General features: G+C 33.2%; 1 protein-coding gene across 4 annotated transcripts in view; it reads right to left on the reverse strand.

The window, feature by feature from the left end:
* Window positions 1–907: 907 nt before the first annotated feature.
* abd-A (abdominal A) overlaps window positions 908–18485 on the reverse strand; it is a 73639-nt gene continuing 56061 nt past the window's right edge. For all 4 annotated transcript variants that reach the window (XM_034972625.2, XM_034972624.2, XM_034972623.2 and 1 more), the window contains exon 3: window positions 908–5135. In XM_034972625.2, coding sequence (XP_034828516.1) covers window positions 4738–5135 — 398 coding nt within the window. In that variant the 3' untranslated portion in view covers window positions 908–4737. The remainder of the gene's footprint in view (window positions 5136–18485) is intronic.

Genomic DNA, 18485 nt, shown 5'->3' on the forward strand with positions numbered 1-18485 from the left:
AAATAAAAACTGTATTTTTTAAAATTGGATTTATATATCCATCCTGCGTTTTTAATAATTGTTATTGATATATTTCGTTGTCTTAAGCAAAATACTATAATAAATAATCATTTATTGGACGAAATTAGATATGAGTCAAGTAGCCTATTCTTAAAGGGTTAAAACAGGTGTTTGAAATTTGTGTGGTCCACGAGGATGAAGTCGCGAGAATAAGCTTTTTTTTAATTTATAGACTAGCGCTTGGCTGCAATCAGATCTGGTGGCAAGTGATGATGCAGCCTAAGATGGAGTGCGCTTGCCTAGAAGATGCTAGTTATTATTTATTCATATTGCATAAAAAGACGTGTAAAAGTTGCTTAGCCGCAAAATTCAGAACAAGTTCTTTAATAAGTATCTTATAACAAATTTCGTTTCCTGAAATTGTTCCATAAATATAGTTTAGGAGATATTATGATCTCTTATATCGGTAGACAAGGTACCGAACTACGAGGTGGGAAAACGGGAGGTAGAGGATTCAGGAAATCACAAGTCACTAAATTTATTGTTTTATTAACTCTTTATTCTCTTGAATTGTCGAAATTAATATTACAATATTGAATGCGGGTTTCATATACAATCACCCAACTATTTTCTTAATTTAACACGACACAGTCACGTTGATTTGCACATTTGATTTCACTCGACCAAAAATATACCTATCGGTATAGGTACAGTAGTTATAAGTTGATAGATAGAATATAGGTAGGTATATACTGTATTTAAGAAAAATAAAATTGCAAAAACAAGTAAAAATTATAATTAAAAAAAACTAGGTATAGCTATCTACTTATAAAAGTATTAAACAAACATTAATATTTGATGGAAAAATAAATCTTTTGTACCTGAGTACCTAAATGTTTTAACTGGCCGAACAAAACAATTGCTAAAAATAGTGGAAATATTAAGTAAGTATTACATCAGCATAGTTAACAGCTATTACATTTTCGTAATTTTATCAATCATAAGGCATATAATTTTAAGAATTTTCAATATAAAATTTAGTTTAGTAGGTAGGCAGGTACACTTTGGATGCATCAATTAATCAGCAATAATGGTGAAACTGCATTTTAGGTAGGTATATCTTTCTAAAAGATATTTGGTCGAATAAAATCACTTTCAAATATACGTAGGTAGGTACATATAAATACATAACATAAAACAAAACATATGAACAAAAATAATGCGCCACATAAAACGTTCACAACTATTTACACTTATTTTAAGACAATATAATTAAAGATATAGTTACATACATACATAACTACAATTAGGTTTAAGATAAAATTAATCAATTTAGACGTAACCTAATAAAACGGAAGTCTTGTCAATAATAATAATTTTATAAATGGCGTAGGTACCTAATATCTATTTCAATTTAACAATGTTTTAATGTTTTCAAAAATGATAAAATAAATTTAGGACTGGTAAAAAAGAATTTTAATATAATTAATTACTGATAATTCACATATAATTGTAGGATATCTTTACTTACTACGAATAGTAAAAATCTGTATTCAGCCAGGCATTATAATAATACCTATAGTTAGTCTAAAACACTAGCAATATGGCAAGACAGCATTACGGATGGAGGTCGTATATAATCTATTTTACAAATTGCTCATTGTTTCACGTGAATTATCTACAGTTCTTTACGAGGCAGAAACAATAAAGAGAACCTGACATAAATCATCGGACGTACATACACGCAAAAATTATTACTCATAATATGCTACCTACTAAGTAGTTATCTATTGTATGAATCGGAACTTAAGTATCGAAACAGTAACATAAAAACGATATCATGCCCATATAAAAAACGGTTATTAATTTGCACGGTCCCGGTAAAAGTAACGAAACAATAACCGTTAAAGTAAATTATTAATAACGGGATAAAATATTTTCTCAATATGCAGAAATAACAATTTATTAGTTCGTATACACACATTGCGTTACAGATATCTTTCTCGATGCACATATCAGTGTGTACAGACCGTCTAATAGTTTTCACGTTTCATGTCATCCAATCATAATAGTTACGAATGATATTAAATAGGTAAATAAGCGTTTTTTAGTCAAATACTTCTCCGGATTCATCACGCCTTAATTTATTACCAGTGTCTACGTTATAATCTATGCATTATAATTTATAAAGCCTACATATACCAAAGTTACTTAAGTACATTTTGTTCGATTTTCATTGATAGTTTAACTTAAGATGGGATTAAGGGTTTTTATCTGCTAATGACAACCTTATACAGTAATCTTATACAACGACTATGGCTCATGAGAAATGTATCCAATAGTTATTGCACATATCTGACTTTTGCCGATACATCAATATAAATTATTTTATACAAACTTAGATTTCTTTTATCTATTACACCTAAATAAAAAATTAAACAGTGAATTCTTATTAAGCAAGTCATCGAATTGTAGTGCCATACCAATTTAGTTCCCCTCCTATAGAATAAGTACCAACGTTGATAATTACAAAGGTTTGGAGTCAAATTTTTTATTTGGAAGTTAAATTGTATCAGAGTTGAAACGTAATGGAAATTGGACAATTTGACTAAATTATATTAGTTTTTGCATGTAAATTGATTTTTTATTCTGAGAGACACCTACTGAATTTACTTTGGTATTGCTTATTAAGAATGAGGTACGTATGATTCGGGGGATTAAAAATTAGTTATTGAACCCTGAAACATTCTTATTGGTTTTAAGATTTTCTCGTTAAAATATATAATATTTAGACAAAAATAGTTGTAAATATTTTTGTGGTAAATTTAATCAAGCCTAAGGCTTTGATTCATGAATATATAAACCTGTATGTAAAGTGATTCACTGGTTATTGCTTGTATAAAGTTTTTAAAACTTAAAAATTCGAAAAAAAATGGTAAGGTCATTTTATTTCTTAATATAGTGTACCATGTACTATGTATGAGCTGCTTAAATCTAAAAGGATCTCGTGCTTATGATATTGCTACATAATAACTATAGTATTAAAATACAGCTACTGATAGTTATAATTGTATTCGTATGAATAATACAGTGGACAGATCTATTGAATGATGAATTACCAAAATTAAGCGAACATCTTTATTTTAATACACATTATTTATTAAAATTTTCTTTATCTCTACCCTGACATTAATTTACGTATAATGGTGACTATCAACACTAAATTTAGAGTCCTAATTTAATATTTGTTCTGGTTTACGTATAGAGGAATTTTGTGCTTTTTGTTCGGGCGTGAAAATACAAAAGTGAAAAGTTCCGTAACCAATAGATTCAAAATAGGTTTAGTTATTTTTTATAATACCTAATATTTTGGCACAACGCGGATTTAGAAGCAAAACTGAAAAGAATATTGTTGAACCTCAATATCCAAATTCCAAATTTCAATCAAAAAGTATATAGATAAGCCAAATCTGCTTAATCGTATTTGTTTAAACAGTATTTTTAAATAAGAAATCTTCCTTGCTATCAACTATCTATTGATTATAATAGTTACATGCTGACTGAAGTGATGATACAGACAGAATATTGTGTAGGTTTTTATATTCCGCCCCCTCTTGAATCATTTAGCTTTAAAACTTAGCAATACTTTATAGTATAAAGTTGAACCTACATTATCTATTTATATATTACACTTAAGCTAGTCAACTTTAAAATTACATGTAAAAGTTATTTTAGTAACATTATTGTTTATTATATGTATCAATGTTACGTATATAATTTTGAACATTTGATGAATTGGGAAGTATGGACACTGTATTTTTCTAATACTTGAAATTCAAATAATGTCGAATATCTGGACAAGGTTTCACTACTTTAAAGTAGAATCATCATCAAAAATACCGCATTTAACATTATTTTTATGAAGACATTGATTACAAAACAACATTCGTTATAATGAGAACCTACACGCAATTGTACTTCGATACGTATTTAGTTACAATTAAACGTCTAACGCTCTTATGGGAATAAAAATAAAGTTTTATAAAACTGCGGGTAAAATTAAACTATAAAAACGTTTAAATGAGACAACAATTTGTAGACCTAACTACCAAAATGAAGTACAATGTGGACAAAAATAAAAGCAAACTTTTTTGAAACAAACCGCTAAAACAACAAATTTTAGAATCATAAAAATGTGACCCTCAAAACATAACCAGTCCACTAACAGCAGACAAATAATAAAATATACATCAAAATGTACATAATATAATATCTATCAATAAAAAAATATAACATAATGGATTAAAATAAGTGGTAGCAATAAATACTATGAGATTCACAGATTTAAAATCTTATCTAACAATACCGAAATTCACTCGGGCTTGTAAATCTTAGAGCGACGTACTAACGTTTTTGTAAAATTTAGTAAAATATTATTGCAATACATGGTGTGGTTATGGCAACAAAATAAATGCTTTAAGCACTTCACCAGCCTGTCCACAGCGAATGACACCGAGGCAAGTCCTTCGCACTAAAGGAACATTAATACAATAATTAAAGTCACGAAACACCTCCACAACGAGGCGACACTCCTACTTAATCAGCCGCAAAATAAAACTAGTGGATAGGAAACTAACGGTGCCCGCAGGTCCTTATATGGACGTAACACTTCCATTCATGTATTCACACTATATGATACAGTATCAGTCAGGATTTAGAAAGCGGCTTCCGAGCGCCTTACGTCGGCACTTTATTCACTTTAAGGATATCGCTGGAGCCCTTGTCGATGGGCATCTTCATCGGGTCGTGGTGGTGGGTTACATGGTGGCCGTGGTGCTGGCTTTCAAGTTTCGCCTGCTTTTCCTGTTGCTGTTGCTTCATTCTGTCCTGCTCTTCTCGCTCCCGGCGAGCTTGTTCGTTTATCTCTTTTACTGCACGCAATTCTTTCTTTAATTTCATTCGTCGATTCTGGAACCATATTTTGATCTGTCTTTCTGTGAGACATAGTGCGTGTGCGATCTCTATCCTGCGCCGGCGCGTTAGGTAGTGATTAAAATGGAATTCTTTTTCTAATTCTAGCGTTTGAAACCTTGTGTACGTCTGTCGTCCGCGTCGTCGTGGGCAGCCGTTTGGTCCTGAAGAAACAAAAAAACAACAATTAATGTCACATTAACATAAAAATAGCTGTACATTGACAAAAAATTTATGATAATGAGAATAGAACATTTTAGTTGAATAAAACCGATTTATTGCAATCATATATCACCGGTCTGCAACTCGTGCTTCGATTCGCATCGAAAAGGTTTCGAGCAAGCTATTAAATTTCACTTTTATGGCATCTTAGATTTTAATAGCTCATTAATATTTTATTGCAGCTGTAAAGTTAATTTTAGAGTTATCCGCTACTGGGACCAACCTCAAAGTAGATCAAGAGTAAATAGATTTATACAATCGAATTTAACGATGTGGCACCCAAAAATCCTACGCAAGCAAACCGTTAAATTATGCAAAAAAATCTTCAAAGAGTAACAGAAAGGGTTAAAGGCGCTAGGCGAACTTAAAGTTTACAATAGAGCTTTCTAAAAGAAGTCTTTACAAAAAATGTTGGGACGGCAAGGGTTGTGCAACTTTCTAATTCTTTGTAAGGTGCCTTTTTGTGTTTAGACGGTAAAGATATTTTCTCAGAAACTGTGAAAAAAGAACTTGGAGATTGCCGAAATAACTTTTTTTGTGTAATAAAATTCATCCCACATAGTTTAGCGGTTGGTCATTGGTATATTAGCTGTAAATAACGAAACGCAAACTATTTTAACATTAAAAACATTAAGTATAAATTAAAAGAATATTTTTTAGCAAAGTTAGATGGCTGAGTCTTTTGTGTCTATGTAGATTATATAATTATTTATATTAGTGCTAATCCTATTCACCTAATAAATTTAATAAACCTACTCACGATTATAATATTATGTTACATACTTACGTGATTCTTCGCGTTATATACCTACTGTAGATTATTTCTTTTAAGTAATGAGTTAATAAGTATCTTCGTTGCAGATAGGCATCGAGGACAAACCTCTGTGGTTTTTTCGGTGTTTTTAGTTTAAGCTTTTATTTGTATGTATTTTTATTTGATAATAAATTTAAAAAAAAAAAAAAAAATTTAATTTATTGTGTTATTTTTCGTATTACATTTAAAAAATTCCTGTCTTATATCTTATATCTACATGCCTATTACTTTATATAAGGAGCTTTTAAGAATTGCAATTTCCAAATTGCCCCCCACGTTTGTCGTTTTAAATCTTAGTATTCTCATAGCTAACTAAGTAAGTAAAAAGGTTTTATTGTATAGGTACCTAGGTACCTAGTTAGTTTTTTTTATGGAACTTTTGTCCGACAGTTGGTAAAACTTTTTTAACTTAAAAATTATTAGGTAAATGGATAACATTTTTCTCCACTCCATCTTAATGATATACTAAACCTGGTTAACGTTGAGTATGAACTTATTTAAATCACCATAATTAATTAAAGTAAAAATAAATTAAAATAATTAATTAATAAGGTTGTAATAGAATAACACTGCCTACCTATATTTTATTACAGAAAAAATATTAAATTATCAATTAATAGGGCTGCAATAAAAAACACCATGTTTTATTACAGAAAATAAATTAAATTTTTAATTAACAGGGCTGTAATAAAATATGTAATTGTAAAACAGGTAGGTACAAATAATATGTATCTACTATACCTACTGAATGCTACTGCACAACACAAACTTGGCAAACGTAGGCATTTCAAATGCATGGTAAGTTGATATTGATCTTTTATGAGATTTAAGTAGGCTCGCTATCTCCGGTGATAGCCTAGTAGTTTAGACGTTGGTCTCCTATTCGGGAGGTCGAGGGTTTGATCCCAGGCATGTACTTACTTCTAATTTTTAGGGTTCCGTACCTCAAAAGGAAAAACGGAACCCTTATAGGATCACTTTGTTGTCTGTCTGTCTGTCCGTCTGTCTGTCAAGAAACCTACAGGGTAGGTACTTCCCGTTGACCGAGAATCATGAAATTTGGCAGGTAGGTAGATCTTATAGCTGACATTTGGGGAAAAATCTAAAAACCGTGAATTTAGGGTTAGATTACACAAAAAAAATTAAATCGTGGTCATGAACTAATAATTAGTATTTTCAACTTTCGAAGTGAGTGACAATATCAAGTGGGGTATCATATGAAAGGTCTTCACCTGTAAATTCTAAAACAGATTTTTATTTATTTTTATGCATCATAGTTTTTGAATTATCGTGCAAAATATCGTAAAAATACGACTGTTGTACGGAACCCTCATTGCGCGAGCCTGACTCGCACTTGGCCGGTTTTTTTTTCAGAGTTATGTGAGTTTTAATAAGTAAGCAATTAATCGTGAAGAAACCTGCATGGTCAGGTTCTCCGAATGTTCTCAAAGGTGTATGAAGTCTGCCATCATTTTGCCAGCATGGTGAACTATGGCCAAGACCCTTCTTATGCTGAGAGGAAACCCGTGTTGATTCCACTTGGCGACATGATGAGGTCTAAGTTTGAGCGCGCTCTCCTAGAAGATGCCTGTTTACATTTGCCTTGAAGCAGGAAACACGGACATCGCAAGTGTGTTCCAATTCAAACCTTAGTGGTTCGTAACAGAAACGTTGAGCAACGTTCGCGTCTCTCGCACCAAAAGATGTTCCATTATTCCAAGGCTTGAAAATTTATATTTTATCCAGAACAATAATTCGTTCTCACGATCTTTGGTTGTACCTGTACATGTAACTGCGGCTCTACATAGTTGGGTACATACCACGTCGGGCCGAGCCCAGACTGGTTTTGAGTCAGCCAATAAATAAGGTAAGATAAATAGTCTTCCCTTCGTGTATAATTGATAGCGGCCAACCTGGAATGTCGCTTAGGTACAGTATACGCTGATAGCCCCTTATTACTCTAGATATACGTGTCATATTCCAATGAGTTTTTATGAAGTTAGGCAGTAAGGTACCTACTTGTTTGACCGCATCGGTAGGTGTCTTGAATGGATTTATTTTTATTAATTAGGTATATTCTTATTATTCATTTTTGTTTCGCTTTGACATCATTGATGTTTTTCATTACATTTCATTAACTAGATTATTTTGGTCTGTTTCATGTTTTTTTAGAAAAAAAAAAGAATATTAGCCATGTTAAATGACTAATATTCCCCTTTCCTCTCCAACTAAGCGTCAGGCTTGTGCTAGGAGTATGTACGACAATAGTGCAACGGGCGGGGTTTAAGCCGTCGACCTTTCGGTTTTCAGTCCACTCCTTTACCGGTTGAGCTATTGTGGCTCTATTTTTAATGGTAGTGTTCTTAACTAAGTATTATCTAATTAATCTATGGTCCTACTTATTGCAAAAACATTTGTCTACGAAGGAGAACCTATTGGCTGTCAACTTTTGGGTTTCATTTGTAACTAACCCTGGTAATGGGCAGTCATGCAGCAAGATCAAAGGTGTCAAAAGGTGTGTAAATCCCGCACTAATATCTATTTATCTACCAAAAGTCCTCGTCGGGTCGAGATGGCAATCGGGGTATGAGGCGGGGGGACGCCCCGCACCTCCCTAGCTCCCGTGCTAACCTGGTGCGGGTAAGCGATCCCACCCAGATTTCCATCTCGACCTGTCGTGGATTGTACCTAGCCATGTGTCACACACACAAGCGTAGTAGGTATACGAATTTTTCTCCACTTTTTAGGGATCCGTACCTCAAAAGGAAAAAATGGAACCCGTATAAGTAGGATCACTTTGTTGTCTGTCTGGCTGTCTGTCTGTCTGTTTGTCGGTTTGCCTATCTGAAATTTTATAATAGCTTTGCTTTTAACAAACAAAAACAATAAAACTTTGTCTATAAGATTATTATATATTATCTTACAAAGGTACCTAGGTATATAAATCTATAATTTAATATTAATAATAAAAAACAAACAAAGTTATGAGATCGTTAATTACAGCGTTATTTAGTGTAAATTTACATATTGACAACAGTTTTTTGAAACAATTTATTAAAAGATGTTTATTGAAAATATTAGGTACCTACCTAATGAAGTGTGAATTTTAAAAAATACCTTACGCATAATATATTACTGGATAGGTCGGTACCTACTAAAAGGTCATGTATTTATTTCATACGAATTTTAATTAAATTCACAAAAAAATGATATTATGTACCTACTTATCTGAACATAGGTCCTAGGTACTTAACCAATAAATAAATAAAGGTGCTTGTTTAGTAAGTTACATCGCGATCAAAAAGATATAAAATCCTTTAAGAGCAGTAAACTTTTCTCTTAAATGACAAAATATGCGAATCATAAATCATGTGACCGAAAATGTATCCAGATACAGCAATTTATATGAACGATAAATTAACGTAATTGCATTTTTACTACCACTTCAACATTTACGACCGACGTTTATTTCAACAAAAAACTGAAAATGGCTTCAAATAATCACAAATAGAGAACTGAATAATTATAACAAGTGCGGTCGTCGCTCGCTGGCTGTGACATGTGCCGAATGCGATGTGCAGGACAGAGATAGCGATAGATATTCTAATTTTAAAAAGCAAAGATGGAACCCAAAATACAATACAAACGTCCCGATTATCCAATTAAAGAGAAAGGTCATAAACGTATATCACTGATCTTTAAAACAAAATCTTCATGTTTACATCGCAGAGTTCAAATTGCTATGTAGGAAGGATGAGATGATCCGCTTTTTGTTAGTGTTTGTAATATGTTAGCGCAGGCAGGTTGGCCACCCTTCGCTCGGTCGCCATGACAACGGTCGAAGGCACCTCCCGTCAGCTGGGTCCCATTATTCTCTCTTGCATTGTAATCGTGGGGAGTAAAGTCTGCCATGTATGGTGTACCTGTTCTGCTTATAGTATATTTATTTACAGAGAATTCCTATGATCCAAACAAGTTTATGCGATGGAATAAAGACGTAACTCAACATACAACCCTTTACGTACAAAATATGAAAGATTAAAAAATATATATTATTTCCCTTTATTCTGCTGGTAGTCTTGTAAATTGTAACGTGTACCTACCTATCTACATATTTCACCAGTTACTAAAGGTGCTTTGTTATTAATTATATTATCTATTAATGTTGTAGGTAGGTAGATACTCATCTATGTAGGTACTTGTCTAAAATTATCTACATAGTACGAGACAGTTACCTATTATTTAAATTAAAAATAAATCTGGTTTTCATAAGATAACTTGAAGATAACTAATTAAGATAAAGCACATCAATTATTATCTAATCTTAGCGTAAAAAATAAGTTAAAAGAAGGACGCCGCGAACACAATAATATATCTGTGAGAGAAGCGGCGGCATTAATTAGGGACGTACTCGTATACATCGCGCGAAGACCGGACGACTATAAACATACGGCGACAAGACCTGGCTCTTACCTCGCTTTTTTCTCCGAAATAAATCTCACAGAATGTTCTTGCTTATTTATTATTTTATTTAACTCCGTATAAACCTGCCCGCCTTTTATACGAAACCCGTTCCACATAGTTGATAAATGCACCGGAATATTAAGGGTCCGATTGTGAATTATCGCTGGCCTGGTAAGAGGGTTATTTATGGAACTCGCTCGGGTCAGCTCCTGTGGAATGGTGTCTAGATAGCCGAAGACAACGAATTATGTGACTGCTCTGAGACGGTGACTTATCATTATTAACGATTACTATTATAAATGTGAATATGAAATTCTAATTGAATTGGCTTTCATAGTCTACTATGAAAGCCAATTCAAATGCTTCGTCTTGATTTATTTATTTTGTAAGATACTTTCATAATTTATTTTTAATGTATTCAAGTTCTTTACCTACAGTAATAGCACCAATCATGATCCACAATAGGTACTTACTGATACAGTTTTTAGAGTGAAATGGGCTAAGCTAGCAGGGTCAATCTAATTAGGTGCCTTTGTGGTTTCTTCCAATATTGCGTTATATATTCGGTTTAAGATTAGGTACCAACTGAAAATAATTAAGTACTTCAGTTGCCTACAACAATTTCAGTTATCTATAAGTACATCCTTTATGTAAATTGACTTCTTCCTAAATTGTTATTCTATCTACTTATTGAGTGTAGGCGTGTTAATAGTTAGGTGTGGTGAGTTCAATTCATTTAATCAATTAATGTCAAGCAATCGATTGTATTCAAATGACCAATTTTAGAAACAAGTTGATTAATATTTATATAAGGTTAATTTTGATGGTCTCTCATCATAATGAACGTGGATAGGTAATGGATATTCATTTATTGAAGAAAATTAAGTAATTGTGTTAAATTGTAATTCTATTTTGGTATAAGTAACTTTGTTAACTTGTTTAATTTTTTTATAGTGTTTTGAACTTTGACTCTCTATTAGATACAATTAGGTACAACTTATTGATTAAATAATTATTATCAAGACTAATTATATTATATGATTAAAAAATATTATAATTAGAAAAAGCTCAGAATTTAAATGTTATTTCGCAAAGCAGAATCATTAATTATATTAACTGACTATTTATTGCTAAGTTAGTATTAATTTGAATGGCATTTAAGTCTCTTTATTATTAAGGGTTTTGTAGCAGTATTAGCAAAGGTTTATAGCGTCGTAACTCGACAACCGCCTTTATTGCTCGCAGTCGCAGCGCCATCTTAAAATAGTTCGGAAATGCGTGTTTACTCAACCAATTTCCGAACAGTGATTGACATATTTTAAATGATCTTATAATTTTAAATGAACTCTTAATACCTAAACATTCAATATATATTTTATTAAAGTTACTTGTGTTTACCGACGTCGTGTGTGACTCGTGTTTTCATGTGGTGTAAGAAATGTAGTAGGGAATCAATAATTCGAAGTTTTTATTTTTGTGTAGGTAGGTACATATTTTGAAAATATGAACCAGTTTTCCTATGTGGTGGTAATTTTAAATGAGTAGGTAGGTACCTAATCCTTACCTGGTTAGTTTATAAAATTAATTTTTCATAACCTAATTAATTTTATGTTTAATTTAATAAATAGCTATATTTTGCAGTTATGGACTTTATCCATTAAAAATCTCTTATTGCATACTAGATAATGCCCACGAATTCTTCGGCGCGGATTCAGGTGCAAAAACCCCGTGGGAACTCTTCGATTTTCCGGGATAAAAGTAGCCTTTATCACTCCCCAGTTCTGAATCTATGAAAAAAATCACGTCAATCCGTTGCTTTTTTGCGGCGTGACTAAAGAATATACCAACAAACAAACACACTTTCGCATTTATAACATTAGTAGTGCTTAATATGGGTCAGTGGCCTTAAAATCTTATCTAGAAATAATCGTCTAGCTAATTTTCAGCAATTTAAATACAAAACGTGTGTATCTGGTTATAATTACTCATTAATTAACATTAAAATTTCGGTTTTGGTAAAGAATAATGAATTCGTTTCACATGGGAGGCTAGAACAAAACCTTCTATTACCCACGCGTTCAGCATGGTTTCGGTTGGTAAGCTTAATTCAAATTTTAATGGCACACGCTTACTTTAATGGGCAGGTATTCGAAATCCCGGATTCCGCGGTTTTATTGCCTATTATTTTAGCGTTTATGTTTATACCACTTCATAATACATTGTTCAAACATTTAAACTTTTCGTGTTTTTACATACCACTTTTGACTTTATAGGCAACTAAAGAATCGTATTTTTTGCGAAGATATGAAGTATGCATTAATAGCTACTGTTGCTTAATTGTTGGCTTTAGTTTTTGACCAGGCGAAGCAACAACGTGTCCGGCTTTTTAGCGTTTAAACTATCGTGAGTGATTCACAATCGCGACGCATGCGCGAACTGACTCCCTTGAAAAAGGACCCCGGATGGGTTCGAAACTAGTCGCGCTAACGTCGACTAAACACGTGAGTAAGGCCGGGACAGATATTATATATACCTGTAAGTACTTACTCTTTTAGTAGGTATAAGCAAAAAAAAACCTAAGCGAAATCTAGTTCACGTAACCTTTATTAATACTAAGTTTCTAAATGTTTGTGTTAATTTAGAGAAATAAAACACAAAAGAAACATCGAACAACATCGTATCTCCATTATTCAGAGCTTCGGCAGTAAAAGGGGCATATATACAGTTAAGGCAATTTATTTAACTACAGCTAATATTTCAAGTTGGCAAGTCGGAAAGGACTATTTTTGCTCGTTGTGCGAGCCAGTTAAATCATCACAATGTTGTTCTGTGCGCTGGCGAAAGGACATTGCCTTGAGCGTAGGGCTGCTATAGCATATGCAACTAAGTTTTAGCTGCATGGATTACTCAAGTAGGTAGGTAAGTAGCTACCTAATTTACTTATAGGTATATCCAGAGCGTCTATTTGTATGTCAGTTACCTACCTAGATTTTCCCGCGACTCCGGCGCCCGCATGGATTTTGGTTTTTTAAAACTCTTTGATTTTCCAGGATAAAAAGTAGGTACTTAGCCTATGTATGTACCTACCTATGTATTTACCGCGATATTAAGCTAACTCTGTTCCAAATTTCATAAAAATCGGTTGAACTGTTGGGCCATGAGAAGCTAGCAGACAGACTGACACACTTTCGCATTTAAAATATTAGTCGATACCTATGGATTATTAATTTTATAACCTAAAAACCTATTTTCTTAATTTTTGAAAAAAATAACAACTTTGGTAAGAACCTCCTCATTTGTAGCCAGGTCTCATTTACAAGGGGCAATCTAGGCTACTTTTAATCTCGGAAAAAAAAAGTTTTTAATAATTGTTAAAAAACCTGAACGCACCCGAACGAAGTCACGGGCAAAAATATGACACATTATTTCCTTTCATCAGCCAGGTACTAGAATATGGAACGTTTATGTCGTAAGTACCTAAGTAGGGTAAGGTTGCCACTATTGGACCACATTTTTTTACATTTCGATAACTTGGAAATCTTTTATTGTAGAACTATTAAATTTTGTCATTGGTTAGCAAATATGATTAACTGTAACATGAAACTATTCAAGTGTCATAAAAACAACATTAAGTGGAGAAAACCTCGAATAAAGCTCAGGTAAAAAGTTGCTTTGATTGGACCACCAGCACCTTGATTGGACCCCCAAAGATTCCACGATTGAAACACAGGCAACTTATACAACTGGTCCAATAATGGAAACTCGAAAAAAAAATTTTTTTTAATAAGAAATGAAATTTTTTGTAGGTAGGTATACTTAATTTTTATAATTTTAATTTACTTCAAATAATCAAACAACTTGAGATCACAATATTGCGACATTACAAAGCTTAAATTTTCACGTAAATAACAAAAGCAGAAGAGTGGCTTTCAGAACTCCGTAAGATCTAGCTGCCCATTTGAGACCAATTTTTTTTTGGACTTATGTGCTTCAAGAGCAAGCGCCATACTTGTTTCGTTACAGGTATAGTATAGCCTTAGCTTTTTGCTTTTACTGGGCTCATTTTCATCTTTCTCAGCCATCCTAAAAATAAAAAATAAATTTTGTTTCCCGTACAGATCCATCATTGGACCAGTTCAATGATGGCAACTAAGACTGGTCCAATGATAGCAACTTGGTACATCATTAGTAAAATGTCATTCACCACTTATACGTTATCCTAAAACTTACTAATCGTGTACCAAAAGCAAGCCAGTTTCATATGAAACCCACTAGCTGTAGTAAAATTGAGACACGTTAAAGAATAAAGTACTAACTTGCTACGTCAAACCACCACATGAAAAAATTTACTGCACTCTCTGACACACAAAAAAACGTCACTTCCAAATGGAAGTTGCTGGTACACTGGCGGTTGTGGAGTAAGCAAAAGAGTTCTAGAGAATGTGTTTTATCTCTTTCTTTCACGCACAGGTCTTTCCAATTCCGAGAAACATCGATGGTCCACTCAAAGCGTCGGTCCAACGATGGCAACCTTACCCTATTAATCCAATACCTACCTAATTAAAAAAGAAAGCTTATCATGTCTAAAAATAAAATTGGCAACAAGAAATAAAAAAACTTTAAATTCACTCAGCATTTGTAAACCAAAATTAATGTACCCAAGTACAGGACAAACTTTGGGTTATATATAAATGAGGCGTGCGTGGTAACCTTGGTATGCGTACATACCTCCTACCTACATGCGTAGAAGTGAAAAGATCTTTGATCTACGACGATGTGACGTCAGGATTCCGACTACAGTAGCGGTGCTGAAGATCTTTAATTCATGTTTAGTATTGGACTTGTGGTGTGCGACATTACATTTTGTCGTCTTTTTAACCTATAGGTAGATATCGATTGTTGGACTTACGTCTCTTGTAAGGAATTTCACAAAAAAATGTTCTTATGCTTCGAGGAATTATTATACTAATTCAATGGTCTTATGATGAGGCATACCGCATAAGACCAGCGATTTTCAGTCATTCGTTGGAGATCGTTCACCAATCAGTAGGTACCTACTTACCTACCCCACAATAGTCACCAAAGCTTACAATTTTACATTTTACTATAATATTTTAACTATGTCTACGTAATTAAGTACCTATTTATAATTTTTTTGTCAATTGATTAACTAATTTTAGTAGGTATATTTTATTATAATGGAATTTGAATTTTTGTGTAGAATTATTATGTCTTTAAACTTGTATCAATGTTTATTAGGTACCTATTGAATCGTGCAAATTTTCATAGCAATTATTATAAAAAAATAATTATTGCACGCGGTTAAATCTAATGATGTTATAAGGTAGTAACAAAATTCTGAAAAAAAATAAACGATTTATTTACCTATAGTTTTAATTTAATATACACAAAGACATTAATTTGATAGTTATTATTAAACTGATATATCTTAGTTGGCACTTAAAAGTTTCTATTTACTCCAAACTGACGCTAAGTACTTAGTGATGTAAATGACGAGCGCAATTACCGTGCTTGAATGAGTTATTTTCATGAAGCGATAGCAGGACTTACTTCAAATATCCTACTTCAGAGTAAAAGGTAATGGTTATTATACCTAATGTATATTATCGTAGCAGCTCACCTATACGAAGAGATGTCCAATTACTAAAAGAGCAAAATTTATACAACATAAGACATCTAAAAGTGCCCCAAAAATAATTAGAAACACTATTAGCTTGGAATCAAATATTTCCTTATACCTTATACCTATTTCCTCTTTTTCTAGGGCAAAGTGTAGTAACTTACCCGATCTTTGACGGGTCTTTGGTAGGTAGACTACTAAATGCAAATAACCAACAAAAACAACCTAAGTGATAAAGTTCAAGTATTGATTTTGAAATATTTTATGTTTTATTATTTAAAAGTAATACGGTAAACTGTAGATTTTTATTTTATTTTTGTGATGGCAGTAATTATTATATAAGGCTTAATAGTAATTAGATAAGGCTAGCTTTAAGTTTTATTGTATTAAAAAAAAAAACAAATGAAAAAAAAAAGTATGTAGTCGCAAAAAAAAAAAAAAAATTATTTACATCGTATGTTATACGTCGTATGTCGTATGTTTACACATATAAGTGCAAAGTCAATTTACTGATTGACAAAGGCACGACTAGTGACATGAGTCAGAATGACTGAGGATGAGAACCAAAGACGGAAATTGCACGCTCTAGGAAATAACATCTCTCAGCCCTACTGCATGAAGCTCTCCACACTAGTATTGTAGACAAAGCTAACAGTGTGACGCGGAGTCTCAAATGAACTAACAACTGCAGACTACCTGATTTATTGCACAGCGTAGCGGGTCAATGGCTTTTACATTCTAAGGGATCGCGGTACAGAGTATCTACTTAAAGTGACTTAGAAACAGATTTTCCGACTATAGTGATACCAGTCAGGATGAGACAAACAAGGGCATTGCACGCTCTAGTAAATGGCATCTCGTAGTCCTACTGCATAAAGCTCTCCACGCTGGTATTGTAGGCAAAGCTAATAACGTGGCGCGGAGTCTCAAACGAACTAACAACTGCAGACAACCTGATTTAGTGCACAGCGCAGCGGGTCAACGGCTTTCACATTCTACAACAGGATTGCAGTACAGACATTCAAACAATTTTATGAAATACTTACTGTTTTTGTAGTGGCTCTCAATAAACACGTTCTAATCTAATAGCATAAATGCGAAAGTGTCTTTGTTTGCCTGTATGCTAGCTTTTCACGGCCCATTTGATTTGATGAAATTCGAAGAGACATGTAGCTTGCTTCCCGGGGATGGACATAGGTTACTTTACATCCAGGAAAATCGAACACCCCTTGAGATTAAAAAAATCTAAATCCACGCGGACGAAGTAGCGGGCATCATTGACCTAGTAAAATATTGAAACTTATTTCCTAACAGTTTTATAAGGTTTAAAGTGTGGAAGCAGGTTGCTTGATACAGTACAAAAAATTCTTTCACTTACAAAATTGTAGGATAACCATACTTTTTGTACCTACATGCGAACGTGTTCATTTTTACGGCTCAAATGCAGAACCGCTCTTGATGAAAAGCACAGAGAAAACCAACATAGAATACTTCTCTACCCTAGAAAGCTTAAAGTTTTTTCTAATAAAACTTAAAACACTGCATAGCTAGTAGGTACCTTAGGTACTTAAGTTGAAAATGATTTATTATTAATAATGATTAGGTAAGTAGGTATTCCAAAAAAAGGGGTGATAGCTTAGTGGTTAAGACGTCCGCCTTCTTTTCGGGAGGTCGGGGGTTCGATCCAGGGTACGCACTACTAACTTTTCGAAGTGAAAGGTGAAAGAAAACATCGTGAGGAAATCGGCATGAGAATAATTCTTCATGTTCTCAAAGGTGTGTGAAGTCTGCCAATCCGCATTGGGACAATTGGCAGACTATGACCCTTCTCACTCTGAGAGGAGACCAGGCTCAGTAGTGCGCTGGTAATGGGTTGATCATGATGAAGTATTCCAGTTCTTCTAAGTCTGGGCATTACATCTGAAATCTGAATCGTCTCTTGAGTTTATTTTTGTCAAAATACCTATCGTCCCCTGAAGATATTTTGGCAGTCCTTAGTGGATATTTAGTTGTAGGTTGAAATAAACATTATAAATTGTTTCTGCTGATGAATATCTATATATTTTTCTGTATTCATAATAATTTGAAATATCAACAGGTGATGCAATAACACGACCTAAAAATGTCAAGCCATGTGGGTCAAATTTTAAAATAAGAATGTTTCAGTGAGAAGGTATTCACTCCCAATGTAAGGGCGCGAGCACGTCAATATTTGTATAGATCTTTTATTTAATTTAGTGAAGTTTACAGTGTCTTTCTTCGACTAGGTAGGTATGTAGATACATATTGATATCTAGTATCTACTATCTACTAGGTATATCTACCTACTAGTATCTAGTAACTACTAAAGTAAAGTGATTTCAGTTTGGGGTT

The sequence above is a fragment of the Maniola hyperantus genome, chromosome 10 (assembly GCF_902806685.2).
Source record: "Maniola hyperantus chromosome 10, iAphHyp1.2, whole genome shotgun sequence".
Lineage (NCBI taxonomy): Eukaryota > Metazoa > Arthropoda > Insecta > Lepidoptera > Nymphalidae > Maniola > Maniola hyperantus.